At 34.2% G+C, this 14,113-nt stretch overlaps 3 protein-coding genes across 3 annotated transcripts; 2 read left to right on the top strand and 1 right to left on the bottom strand.

Moving 5' to 3' along the window:
• Positions 1-464: 464 nt before the first annotated feature.
• On the top strand, positions 465-7,825 carry LOC131615722 (putative DUF21 domain-containing protein At3g13070, chloroplastic). The gene is made up of 14 exons (XM_058886880.1): positions 465-1,372; positions 2,462-2,559; positions 2,651-2,744; positions 3,571-3,648; positions 3,771-3,874; positions 5,009-5,090; positions 5,432-5,571; positions 5,647-5,725; positions 5,828-5,891; positions 6,028-6,119; positions 6,528-6,593; positions 6,926-7,042; positions 7,173-7,343; positions 7,431-7,825. The coding sequence occupies exons 1-14, from the start codon at positions 776-778 to the stop codon at positions 7,671-7,673; spliced, it is 2,025 nt and encodes a 674-aa protein (XP_058742863.1). The 5' UTR covers positions 465-775; the 3' UTR covers positions 7,674-7,825.
• Positions 7,826-8,585: 760 nt separating this feature from the next.
• Positions 8,586-9,261, bottom strand: LOC131615731 (heavy metal-associated isoprenylated plant protein 47-like). The gene is made up of 3 exons (XM_058886888.1): positions 9,130-9,261; positions 8,961-9,039; positions 8,586-8,862 (listed from the first exon to the last, which is right to left on the bottom strand). The coding sequence occupies exons 1-3, from the start codon at positions 9,133-9,135 to the stop codon at positions 8,720-8,722; spliced, it is 228 nt and encodes a 75-aa protein (XP_058742871.1). The 5' UTR covers positions 9,136-9,261; the 3' UTR covers positions 8,586-8,719.
• Positions 9,262-12,114: 2,853 nt separating this feature from the next.
• Positions 12,115-13,383, top strand: LOC131619652 (uncharacterized). The gene has a single exon (XM_058890726.1). The coding sequence runs from the start codon at positions 12,115-12,117 to the stop codon at positions 13,381-13,383; it is 1,269 nt and encodes a 422-aa protein (XP_058746709.1).
• The last annotated feature ends 730 nt before the right edge of the window (positions 13,384-14,113 follow it).

Genomic DNA, 14,113 nt, shown 5'->3' on the forward strand with positions numbered 1-14,113 from the left:
AGCCTACATATAGTTTTTTTCTCTCTATTTGGTTCTTCAAGATTGGAATACTCCGTCAAAAGTTTGAGTTATTGCTTCACTCACCGCCTTCTTAGTCTCATTCTTAACTTTCTTATACTTTTTTCAGGTTTAAGCATTTTTACACCTAAACCATTATTTAAAACAATCCTTTTTTACATCTAACTTTATTCTTAAACTTTCATTCCATCATCACGATTATTTATTCATAGGTCCAAAACTTCTTGATTCTCCCGGCCTATTTTAAACCACTTTTCTAATCTCTGACCATCTTATTCCACATATCATTTATACTTTTTGTGGTTGATCAAACCTTCTCTCTAAGATTTTTGTGTTGAAAACTTTTTTATAAAACAATATCAATAGTAAGTAAATATTAACATGAGTAGAAACTTTATTAATTATGTTAAGATTTGATGAAGGAATATTCTATCTATATGGAAGTAGGTGGTACCTTTTTTTCTGACAAATTACGAACGGAGCATCTGCCAACCAAACCAAGTGGCGTGGTGAGTGGTCTCTCTAAGTCCAACTCTCCTCTGCGGCTTAACACGCCCCATTCCTCATTCTCTTCCTTCTCAAACCCTAATTTCCCAATTTCAACCAAAAATCTTTCAATTTATTCTTTGTATATACACATTTTTTTCTCCGTTTTCACCTTCCTCAGTTTCATCGCCTAAACAATTGCAATTTCATCACCAAAAAAAGTTACAACTCGTTTGAATTTCTGGAGTGTTATGATTTTACTGTTCTAGCAATGGCTTTCGAATCTTCGGTTTTGGGTCTCCATGTCTTCAGTTCGCGTTCCAAGTTGCCTTACCCTATGCATGGGAATCGCGCAAAGAGAATCCCAATGAAGGTTTTGGGTACAAACAGTAGATACTTATTTCCTATTGTGTCAAATTCTGTTGGTCCTTTCAGTTCTACAACCTTTCATGGTTCAAGTTATGTAAGCAATGTTAAGTTAGTTGGTGGAAGTAGAACTAGCTTGAAGATGAAGTGTATTGGTAGTAGTGATAGTGATTGTTTGCGAGAGAAAAGTGTTGTTTCCAATTTTAATGTTAATTTGAAGTTTATAGACGAGTTTTTGGTGAAGAGAGGGATTGTTTTGGCTGCTACTGTTTGTGGGGTTTTGGTGTTTGGATGTCCGCAGGTTTTTGCTGCTGAAGGTGTGGTGAAAGCTGGATATGGTGTTATTGGGAAGAGTATACTTTTGCTTAAGAGTACTTGGCCAACTGTTTTGCAAGTTCTTCGTTTGTTTAAGGAGCAAGGGTTGTTGTTGGCTTTGCTTTTAGGTCTTTCTGCGTTTTTCTCTCTGGCCGAGACATCGATTACTACACTTTGGCCTTGGAAGGTATCATGCTTATTTTTTCCTTTTATGAGTGACTATTTTCTTATGTAAAGTTTTGTAAAAGTAGGAGCTTGTTTAGAAACATAGGAACTTGTTCTTTTTAAAACCCTATTGTGGCATTGTCCAGTGGAAATCTGCTGAATATAGTGTAGTTGGTTAAAGGATCGTTGTCAGGGATGGATTGAGTTTTGGAGGGTGATTTTTGTGGAAATAGGATCATTATTCATGATGATTTGGTAAAATTGCTGACAGTGAAAGTTTCTCATCTTTGAAGGGATGTAGTTTGTATTTTAGACGAGATCAGACTAACCAGAAATTCATCCTCTATCTAATTGTTTGAGAACCAAAACTTCTTTGGTTTTGTTGAAGAGGATGGTTTGAAATGAAAAGGGGAGAGAAATAATAAGAACCTTGAATATTATAGATAATAACTGGATACATATTTGATAATTAACTTGACACTGACTCGATACAAAAGACTAAACATCAATCCCTATAAATAGGGATGTAAGACTAGACTTATAATCCTAAACAAATAGGAAAATCAGGAAAATAATAATAATAATAATAATAATAATAATAATAATAATAACTAACTACTACTAGAAAACTAATCTTAAGAAACAATCTAAAATATTTAGAAACTTAATGATATTGGGACATTAAGTTTAGCTATAGCTTATATTTTTAATACAACACTATCTGACATAGTTTGACCTTGTATACATATGTCTGCGCCATTATCTTGCTTTAGGAACTTGGATCATGTCACCCCTGAATGTAATGTTAGTTAAAATCTAACGAAACTTCATAATTTGATTGTAATGTCAGTGTGACCGGAGAGTCACAAATTTGTAAAATAGTGCTCCTTACAGTTAAGCTTGTAGCAACTCATCTATATGTCGGCAAAAAAAAATTAAATTTCTGTGATTGAAGCAGCAATGGCTATAGTAGTCCATTTTCCAAGTTTTTTTACTGTTGCTTTGTTATGCATGCATTTATGTATGTTAGATATGCAATTGCCTATGATTAATATGGTCGAGTTTATGTTTAAAGCTTTGATTTCTGATTACCGTTGTTGGAAATTTTAAGGTTCGTGAGTTGGCTGAAAAAGAGACTGAAAATGGCGTCTTCAGACTACTCCGAAGTGATGTTACTCGATTCCTAACTACCATACTTATCGGCACAACGTATTGTTCTTAACCTGGTCTTTTAATTAAAGAATATCATTTTCTTCAACTTGGATTATAGTAGTTTCTCATGTCAATACGTTGTGTGCAGTGTGGTAAATATTGCAGCGACTGCTCTTGTCACAGAAGCTGCAACTGCAGCATTTGGCGAAGCTGGTGTTAGTGCAGCAACAGGAGTGATGACTGTATGTTTTCTTTTTCTTGCTTGGATATTAATAACATGACATCAAAACATGCTTAAATGATTGATACATATATTTGATCACCCAGAACTCAGATTCACTAGTCAACTTGATTGTTATTCATTTCAAACCTTGAATCTTTCAGTATATCAACATGCTGACTGTTAAACTTGCAAACTCCTGATGTGACTGGGAACCAGAATTTGTCATATAAAGCTTCCTAGCTTTAGCACCAATTTATGAAAAAGGTGCCCGAGCTAATCTTTGAGTGGATTGAAAAAAGGGGGTTTATATAATACATGTCAGCAATTTAGGCACCACTTTAGGACACTGGGGATATTCCTCTAGTCAAGTATCCTGTTTTAAACTTTATCTAGTTTTAAAAAAAAAATATTTTTAATAGTATTTAGTATAATTTATCTTTTCAAACAGAATGTTTGCATCAGATTGATCACAAAACATTACTCCGATCGTTTCTTTTTGACCCGTAGACTTTTCATCCTCAACCTCTTTTATGATCTGTATTTGTCTCGAAAAATGTCATTGCTAGTACCACTCATCTGAACTTAGTTTGGTGGATGGAAGTTAAAAATTCTTTGGGCAATAAACGGAGCCTGTTTATCATCTTAATTCTTATGGATGCTTCAGCATCTGTTTATTTGTTCTTTCCGATAAATAAACTGGTACTCCGTGTAACCGTATTTTAATTTCACAAGTTTGTGTTTCTTCTCACCTCTCGTAAGTGTAATATATGGTTGCAAGCTGGTATGCCTTTCATAGAATTGTTTTTCATAATATCTGATTTCTCTCCTCTCTGTATTCAAACAAGGTTGCCATTTTGCTTCTCACTGAAATCACTCCAAAAAGCATTGCGGTTCACAATGCCACAGAGGTGGCTCGGTTTGTGGTAAGTTCTAAATTTATTGTGGAAATAGAAATGTGCTGATTAAGTATTTTTGTTTATTTTGCACATCATGACATTTCTACTTCAACATCGTGTAGTGACAAATATTAATTCTAATGCTCTAGGTCAGGCCAGTGGCATGGCTTTCTCTGGTACTGTATCCCGTTGGAAGGATTGTTACCTTTCTTTCAATGGGGATGCTTAAATTGCTTGGCTTAAAAGGAAGTAGGTATGCTTAAAAGATAGCCACTGATTGATCTTCACTTCTTGTAAATTAGTTTATTGTTTTTACTAATTTATGCGTGTTTTGAAATCTGATTCTTATTTGTGATGTAAATCTTAGTCCCTTCATCATAGGGATGACGTTCTAAGGTTGTTTTTTGTTTATAAGTGTGATAGAGATTGATTAAATGGAGAAATGAAGTCACTTTGTTGATCACTAGGGTTTTGTTAGTGGTAGCTGCAAGATAGTTGTTGGTAATGGTTTTTGGGTTTGTAATTTGACCAAATCACGTGATACAAGAATGGAGAAAGCATTGTTTGCCACCTTCGTGTGTTAAGCTCATAGGATAAAGAATGGAGACACAACCTTTTACTATTATAGAAAGTGTTTTTATATTTGTAAGATGTTTTGCTGAGTGTTATATTGAGGCAAACATTGGAAGCACATGAATCATAACTGTGATAGGAAAAAAGACAACTCTCAAACTAAACTGGAATCTTAACTGCAGTATCTACATCTACAATATTGTATTGGACTGAAAGTTGAGCAATAGATACTGTATATAAAGAGTAAGATCAGTACAGAGATAAGAATATTGATGAACATTGTTGTCAAATAGCGACTACAGATTAGTGGCGCTCTAGTGCAGCAAAATTTTAACAAATTGGTATTGTTCTGTGACACACTATTTAGTACAAAGTGTTGTCAAAATATAGCGGTGCTATAGCTCTGTAGGGTAGTGAAATTTAAACAAACCGCAATTTCCTGCGATCCACAATTGGCAACTCCGTGGATAAGTGATTACAAAAGACTCGATAGTATTAGAAATGAAATCGCTAGAGAGACAATTGGGGTAAATTTTAATATGGAAAAGGTAGCAGTTTCTTGTCTTATGTGGTTTGACTATATGGAAAGAAGAGTTGTAAAAACAGTGATAAAGAGGGTGGACCAGTAGGATAGTCTGATGGTAAGCGGTAGAGCTAAACTAAAGAAGGCTTTTGTTGTTGTATTTTTGAATATGTTGATAATACTCGTCTCGTCTGATAAGTTGCATCCATTTGTTGAAGCAATGATCTTGGGTTGTTCTCATTCATTTCTTTTTATTGCATTTAACACTAAAGCCAATATATTTTATTTCAGTGAGCCATATGTAACTGAAGAAGAGCTAAAACTGATGCTGAGGGGTGCAGAATTAAGTGGGGCAATAGAAGAGGAAGAACAGGTAATATATATCGGGTTTAATTCTAGTAATATCATTGCATATTTGTTTTCAAAATTTTCAGCCCTTTCTCTCCTTTGTAGAAATAAAATTTACTAATACTTCTTTTTAAAAGAATTGTCTCTACAATACTTTATTTTTCTTTTTATAAGTGGGACCTGAAATTTCATGTAAAAAACACAAATAAAATTTTGTTTGTATGGAAAAGTGTTTTTTTTTTTTTTTTGTAATAACAATTTAGTGTTATTCTTTACTACACTTACAAAAGCCCTTTATTGTTTCAGAGTGTTTAATCTATTTTCATATGTTTCATTACTGACAAGTGTCCTGAATATATATTATAGGATATGATTGAAAATGTGTTGGAGATAAAAGACACACATGTCAGAGAGGTTATGACACCTCTTGTTGATGTTGTTGCCATCGATGCTAGTTCAAGCCTTGTAGATTTTCATCACTTGTGGGTCACACATCAATACTCAAGGTATTTTCGTTTCCTAGTTCGAATTCAAAGTGATAATTTTTCCCAGTGCTAACTGTTTCTTGACATGTTTCCTAGGGTACCTGTTTTTGAGCAACGTGTTGATAATATTATGGGTATAGCGTATGCAATGGATCTACTTGATTATGTTCAAAAGGTTGGAAGATTGTTACTACTATTATTGATTACAAGTTATAAGTGCTTTACCTGTTAATCCAATCTAACAGTTTGCAGAATTATAATCGGTTTGATTTTGAAGGGCGAGACTCTAGAAAGTATTACAGTTGGTGATATGGCTCACAAGCCTGCATATTTTGTCCCTGGTAACTTAACTTTATCTTAACACATCGAAATTGACTTGTTAAAATGGTTGAATTGTTTTGAGCTAGGAACACATTTGTATCTGTTTAAACTTGATGCAGAATACTGAATGAATAAATTATTATTAATGCTTTGCAGATTCAATGTCTGTTTGGAATCTTCTTAGAGAATTTCGAATCAGGAAGGTTCACATGGCTGTCGTTCTTAACGAGTATGGTGGAACTGTTGGGGTATGTGCTTACCATACGCGAATACAACCATCTCAGATCAGTTTGTTTGATAAACATGCATCTTTCCGTTTTTGATTCGCGTTACTATGTGATTACCGGTAATAATTTGAAATAAATAAATAAATTAAATGTAATCACAAGTGTCGGTTTCAACATCGACACTGACACACTTTTTTTCAGAGGTGTCGGTGCTACAGATGTAATGAGTTTCCCCCATCATTTTTCCAATGATACTATGGCGCATTGTTCCACATGCTTGCTGCATTTACTAAATCTTTTTTTTAATTGCTAAATTGAGAAATGTTTACTTCTTTCCGATCTGCCAATATAAAGTCTTAACAATTTTGACGAGATGATGGTTTTTGAATCAACAAGTCTTTATGGCTTACGTATCTTGCCATTTAACAGCTTGTAACTCTTGAAGACGTCGTTGAAGAAATTGTCGGTGAAATCTTTGATGAAAATGACTCAAAGGTAAACCTTCATTATATAAATACTTCTGCATAATCTTTACATTTTCTAATTACTTAAACAAGACCATGTATTTGTTAAAAAAATAACAAAAACAAGACAATGTATTACATCTGTTTAACCCCAAGAAGTTGGATATCCTCTTACAGTTACTTCTTTTCCTCAACAATATTTCTGTATATTTGTATTCTATTGATAAAAAATCAACAAATTTAAATGAAATATTTTTTATGTATATTTGCATTTGATTTTTGGCGACTACATCTATTTGCTGTTTTTAAGTTCCAAAATTTCTTTAAAGAACCTTTTTACATTCTTTTGCTGCAATTCTACAGGAAGAAATACAGAAAAAAACTGGTTACATAGTTATGCGAGCTGAGGGTGTGTTTGACGTCGATGCTAACACATCCATCGATCAACTCTCTGAAGATTTGACCATCAAGATGCCTGAGGTTCACCTCATTTCTTTTTACGCACTCATTTTATATATTGGATTTCTTGAAATTACTACTATTACTACTCATATTGCAAAATCTCTTTAAGATTTGTGGGCATCGTAATACGATATTTCTATTTTTTCAGGGTCACCAATATGAGACAGTATCTGGCTTTGTATGTGAAGCCTTTGGATATATTCCAAGGACTGGAGAGAGCATCAAGATCGTTCTTGACAGGGACGATGAAGATGACGATGATGATTCCAATGGTGACCACCAGGAACCGAAAGAGAAAAAACATATTTTCAAACTCGAGGTAATCACTTTGTTGCTATCAAATATTGTCCCTTATGGTAGTTTATTATTTATAAGAATTCAGCACCTCTCTTTCTCTTTGATGCAGATACTAGCAGGAAATGCGAGAAAGGTGAGCGCTGTTCGATTTGAAAGGCTTAATAATGGTGACGAAATGTTGGAGGCAAAAGAAGTAACACGAATGTTCCCAAAAATTGTAAAAAGAAAATGGAACAGCGGCGAGGAATCTGAGGACGACGCCGAATATGATGGATATGGATTTCCGAAGAGACGACAGGAAGACATTTCTAGTGAATATGTAGTTGATCAGGAAAATTCTCTTAAAAATTAATAAGTCATTTTCACTTCAATTTATTTTTTGATATGTTGTTTCTAATTGGCAGGCATTTGTGCCATTTTTGTATTGTATTAGATGATAAACTTGAGATAAGTGTACAAAATGAGAACCAATGTTCTTTTGAATAAAACCATCAACGTTTAGAACCTTTTCATGACAGGGTTTTATACCTAACAAAAGATTTTGTTAAGGGCTTGAGAAGTCCTAATAAATATGTCATATTTTCTATATTAATTTATCTATCATGCTCTACATCTTTTCTCCAAGGAAGAACAACCTGAGAATAATTCAAGAAATATAAGTACATGTTTCATTATGAAAATGACAATAAGTTAATATTATGCATTTCACAAAAAATTTAAGTATTTAAATTATTTACATATGAACTAGGCAAATATTTGGTTTAACTTTTGGAAGAGGAAAATACAATTATGGAAAAAACAATTCTAGAAATATTTGAATTTTCTAAAGTAAAATTAATTCTGCTTGCCTTCATAATTGATTTGAAGTTAGAATTTGTAATATTTGAATTTTCTAAAGTAAAATTAATTCTGCTTGCCTTCATAATTGATTTGAAGTTAGAATTTGTAACTTGATTTTAAAGTTAGAGAAGTTTATTGATCAATTCAATTTTGCATAAAATTATTCAAAATAAATCACTTTATATCCAAATTTACATTTAATCAAAATCAATTTTATATTTAGTGTATGTTTGATTTAGCTTTTGGAACAACCAAGAATAATTTTAAATGTGATTTTTATATTAAAATTTCATATTCAATTCAATTTATATAAAGTTATCCAAATATAAATCACTATATTTCAGTAACTTTTACCCAAACCAAATATACACTTATTAAAAATCAATTTTTTTATTGCATAACCAAACATTAAAAAGATTAAAATTATCCCACATGAATTATATAAAAATATTTCTATTAATCCAATGGATAAATACATTTCTAATTAGAATTATTCAAACAAACAATCACTTATCTATATATGAATATGAAATACCTATAAACAATTTAAGATATTCATTAATCTCTGGCCACACTAACAAGTCTAGCATACTTGCTGACTTTCTCCCTCAAACATTGTGTCACCCTTGCTGCATCAACATCTTCTCCTTTAATCACCACTCTATCTTTTCCTTCCCTTTCAAAACTAACCGATGTAACACCTATTATACAAATATAATCCACAAATAATCACTTAATTAAACACTAATAATAATAATTAACACTAGTTCTTAACATTGAAGTTACAATCAGAACATACCATCAGCAATGGTGCATATGCCCAATATTTTCCTCTTGCATTTTGCACAATGGAGTGGTATCTCAATCACAATCTTTTGCTACACAATAAAGTCAAGTTTTTTTTTTTTTTTTAGAGAAAAATAAGAAGAAAGAAAGAACCTAAATTCATTGATGAAAATTTCACTTACCGTCATAATAATCTTCACCAAATGAAATTAGCTTAATTAAGTCTATGATTAAGAGTCTTGTTGAAGAAGAATTAACCATGATCCCATGCATATATATAGTCAAGAGAACATGTGATGTGTATGTGTCACTTGTGATAGCTTAATAGTCAAATTGAAATAATTAACTTGCAATGCAAACGTATATATGAGATTAAGTTAAGTAATTCATGCATTAATTCAAAAAGCTAAGTTGGCGATCCACTTTTCATGGACTTAACACGGTTGACATAATGTATTACATCAAATAAACAAACTAAGTCAAAGTCAGCTGGTTGTTATATATGTTCAAAGTCAATATTAATTGAATGACGTGTATGAAAGGAATATGGTGATGTATATACATTAGTTTTTTTTATCAATTGAATGACGTACTCATGAAAGGAATATGATGATATATGAATGAATATAGACACATTTTTGAAATTTAAAATTTAGTTTGACAAGTTATGAAAATTAGCATTATCTTCCGGTAGTATTAGATATAAGAATCTTTTAGATGGAGAAGAATGCCACCAACACTCTCTTTTTAAATATTGTTGAATCTATTCATGACTTTATGATTTCTATCAAAATATAAATTAAGAACGCAACTCTAAACTAATTCTTCTGAATTAAATATATAATTGACTCACATCTTTTAAACACATATCAGAAATCAATCAGAGAATGAAAGCAGAATCGTGTCTGAATTTGCCATTGAAATTGTAGAAGATTTACGGGTATGTGATCTTTCGATTTGTAGAGTTCTTTAGAATTCCTTGAATCTCTTCTGATGAGGATGAAGAAAGAATCTTGACATACCGTGTATTTCGATATCTCTATGGAGACCATAACCCATATTTATGAGGACCATAACCCATATAATCTTAGAGTTATTTCTTAGTTTTCAATATTCTACTTTGACCCCTTATCAAATTAGATATTGACTAATATCATATGGTATCGACACCGTAACCTTATCTTTCAAAGATAACATGTATACTTTTAGCCACAAACTTAATATTAATTAGACCACTATAGTTTTAAGGGAGAAGTAGTTGAAGTCGAAGAGAGTGTGGCTAGCACAAGCCAAAAACCTCAAAGAACTAGAGTTCTTCCAACAAGAATTCAAGACTATGAAGTGACCGGTGATGATGAAATCATTGTAGATGGAGAATTAGTTCATTTTATGATAGAAACAATAGAATAAACAATGGAGGTCTTCCAACCAATCAACTATAGTGAGGCTTTAAAGAATAAACAATAGAAGTCTGTCAGGGTCGAAGAGTTACAGACAATTGAAAGAAACAACACATTTAAATTAGTCGAATTGCAAGCACACACAAAAGCTATCAAAGAGGGTGTTCAAGTTGAAGCACAAAACTGATGGACAAATAGCAAGATATAAGACAAGATTTAGTAACTCGAGGATTTCTTCAGAGAGAAAGACTCGACTACTCTGAAGTACATGCACCTTGTCACACCCCAAAATTTGCCCTCTAAAGAAATTCATTTCACATTTAACTGGCTTATGTTTTGATTCATCTACATACATTCTATTTCAATCATTCATTTTTCTTTCATCTGCATATAATAATAATTGGTTTAGAGGACTCATGGTTGCAGGATTGTCTCAACACTTGGACATTGGCGTTTTGACCATATGATTAGAATGATTCTCTATTGTGACTTATGAAGCAAGATATTGTGAATCCTAGTTGACTTTTAACCTAATCCTTGGAAGTTTCTCCATTCATATTCAAGACATGATTGTTGTATTGGTGCACATCATTTTGAAGCCATTCATGACATAGTTGACTTTTGGTTAACAAAGTCAACCATGAAAGGTTGAACTCCCCTTTAACCATGGAATTGAGCTATTAGCTTATGATCAAGGCTTTGCATTCAAGGGAATTCTGTTTCAAATTCAAAAGAAAATGGAGGAAAAAGTCATGTTTAACTTACAAAGGTCAAATTCATTACAAAATTCAGGTTCCATTACAAATACAAGAGTACACTAATCAAAAATGGGAATTACATTGAAAATACACAGTTTTGCAACAGTTGACTTTTGGTCAACAGTTGACCAGACCCAAAGACTTTGACTCCTAAAAAAATCTTGATTCCTAAAACTACTTCTTGCCATCCAACAATGCATATCCATATCCATCCATCCTGATCATCCTTCAAAACAGTCCTTCATGTATCATATGCCATTCATCTATAACATGACCCAAAAGCAACATATCATGTGGCTTCATGTTCAAACCTGCAAAGGGAAAGAGAAGTCTACATCAATTTAAAACCACTACCATGCCTTCATCAAACAATACACTTCTTATCTTCATTAAACCAAAGGAAACTTGGATCAAACATGAATGAATGGAACAAGGATACATTCATACATGACAGTGTTGTTAATAACGGATCGCAGAAAATATCGGATCTCCAAAAACCCGATATGAGAAATATCAGATATCGTAACGGGCAAATAGCGGAAACCACAAAGGCGATTAAAATAAATAATTATATATAAAATAAAACATGAAAAACGTATAAAAGCTACTAACATAAACAATTATTTATGGTGATTGCGTCACTATGACTCCTATTAGTCCAATATATAATTACACCGACTATTATTACCTCTTCACATTCACTTCTATTTTCGAGACTACTAAGATTATATTAATATCCATACAACTCTAATGATCTCAATCCACGTGTTTCTAGAGAGAAGTCAGTCTTTCTCTCTCTAAGAAACTTAACGTGACTTTTTTCCCCCTTTTCTCTTCTAGGGTTTAGTGGTGGCGATCTGTTTTCTTCTTCCATCAGCAAGTCTGGTTCCTTTCCCCCAGTTTTTTCTGGTTTCTTTTCTCTTGGTGTGGTACCAAGGTCTTGTTTTTTTTTTTTTCCTTTTTTTGTAGAGAAGATAATGTGTGGCTGTGTTGTCTTGTTTTTTTTCCGATGGATAAATGGAAGAGCATACCTTTATCCAAGGAGGAAGAAGAAGGGGTGGTGGTTGAGGATGACGAGGTATGTGAATTAGAATCCTTTCAGAGAACACTGGCTGGCAAACTATGGACGGATAGCAGCTTCAATGTTAGGGCTTTTAAGAGTACTATGATAAGTGCGTGGAAGCTCAAGAATCAGGTGGAGACTCAAGATCTGGGGAAAAATATGTTTTTGTTCAAGTTTGCCACAAAGAGGGACTTGGAGTTTGTTCTCAGAAATGGGCCATGGAGTTTCGACAGATCGTTGTTAGTTCTGAATCGCATTTCTGGTGAAGAACAACCTTCTGATCTTAATATGCACTTTGCTTCTTTTTGGGTGAGGATATACGAACTCCCGCTGAACCTGAGAACAGAAGCTATGGCAAGGAAGATAGGTAACATCTTGGGAAACTATGAAGAGATGGATGCTAGAGAGGTATGCAGGAATGGTCGGTTTTTACGAATCAAAGTAACTCTGGATCTCAAAGGACCGCTGAAAAGAGGAACGCTGGTTAAAGTGAAAGACAAAAATTTGCGAGTCCATTTCAAATATGAACGACTGCCTACTTTTTGTTTTGTGTGCGGGAGATTGGGTCATCAGATGAAGGACTGTGAATCTCTAGACGACCTTACTGAGGAAGGTTTTGAGGAGCTGGAGGAACAGGATCTTTCTTATGGGCAATGGCTTCGTGCGTCTCCCCTACCAAAGATGAATGAAGATCAGAAAAAGGGAGACTCGAGTTCAGGAACCTGTAGCAAAAGTTTATTCCAAGTTTCTTCGGGACAAAGTAGATGCAACCAGAAAGTGACCAACAAAAGCGACGAGGCAGAGGTGGAACAAGGTAGAGAAGCGATAGAAGGAATGGGGGAGGCTAGAGGAGGAGATGGGGACCCAGAGAAATCAAAACATAAGGAGGTTGATGTTGAAAAGGTGGCTGAATCTTTAGGGGCAGTGGCTTTATCCTTAGAAGGAACTGGAGACGGGATTCAAAAAAAGGACCTCACGCTGCCAAAAAAGAAATGGGTCAGGAGGAAGAACATTAAGACTGGAAATAATTCCCAAGGGAGAAGGAAACTGGTGGAAAATAGCAAGAGGCAGTTGATTGACGTTATGATCACGGAAGGCCCGATTGAAGCGTGTGGAAGCGGAGAGAAAAAGAGGAAACAAGAAAGTACTGAGGAGGCCCAAAAAACCGTATTACCAGAGGTGGTGTTGGAGACCCAACACCGCCTATCTCAATGAAGATCCTAAGCTGGAACTGCAGGGGTTTGGGGCACCCTCGTGCAGTTCGAGCCTTTAAGAGGCTCATCCGGTTAGAGAATCCCCAATTGGTTTTCCTTATGGAAACCAGATTAAACGAAGAAGAAATGGATCGTGTTAGGCTAAGCTTGGGTTGGAAAAATGTTTTCACTGTGTGTTGTAGAGGGGCAGGGCGAGGAAGGGCTGGAGGTTTGTGTTTACTGTGGAATGAAGATGTTGCTATCCATATTAATTCACACTCTCATAATCATATTGGTGGAAAGTGTTACAACGAAACTGAAGAAGTTGATTGGGATTTTGCTGGGGTTTACGGTTTTCCTGAAGAACATCAAAAGCGGAATACTTGGCACTTGGTGAAAGATCTCCATAGAGAATTGAGTGATTGTATGGTTCTTTTTGGAGACTTTAATGATATTACTAAAGTCTGTGAAAAGATTGGGGGGAATGATAGAACTGCTACACAATTATCATGGAGCAGAGATGTGATAGATCAATGTGGCTTACAAGATATTGGTTTTTCCGGATACCCTTTCACGTGGTCAAATGGGAGACAGGGAGTTGAAAACATTCAATGCAGGCTGGATCGTGTTTTATGTTCAGGCACTTTTCAGGAACTTTTCCCTCTCACTTCTGTGGCTCATTTGCCTCGTCACGGGTCTGATCATGCGGTTTTGCGTCTGGTAGTGAAAAAAGAAAAGGGGAATGAGAAAAG

Source organism: Vicia villosa, linkage group LG7, assembly GCF_029867415.1.
Source record: "Vicia villosa cultivar HV-30 ecotype Madison, WI linkage group LG7, Vvil1.0, whole genome shotgun sequence".
Taxonomy (NCBI): Eukaryota; Viridiplantae; Streptophyta; class Magnoliopsida; order Fabales; family Fabaceae; genus Vicia; species Vicia villosa.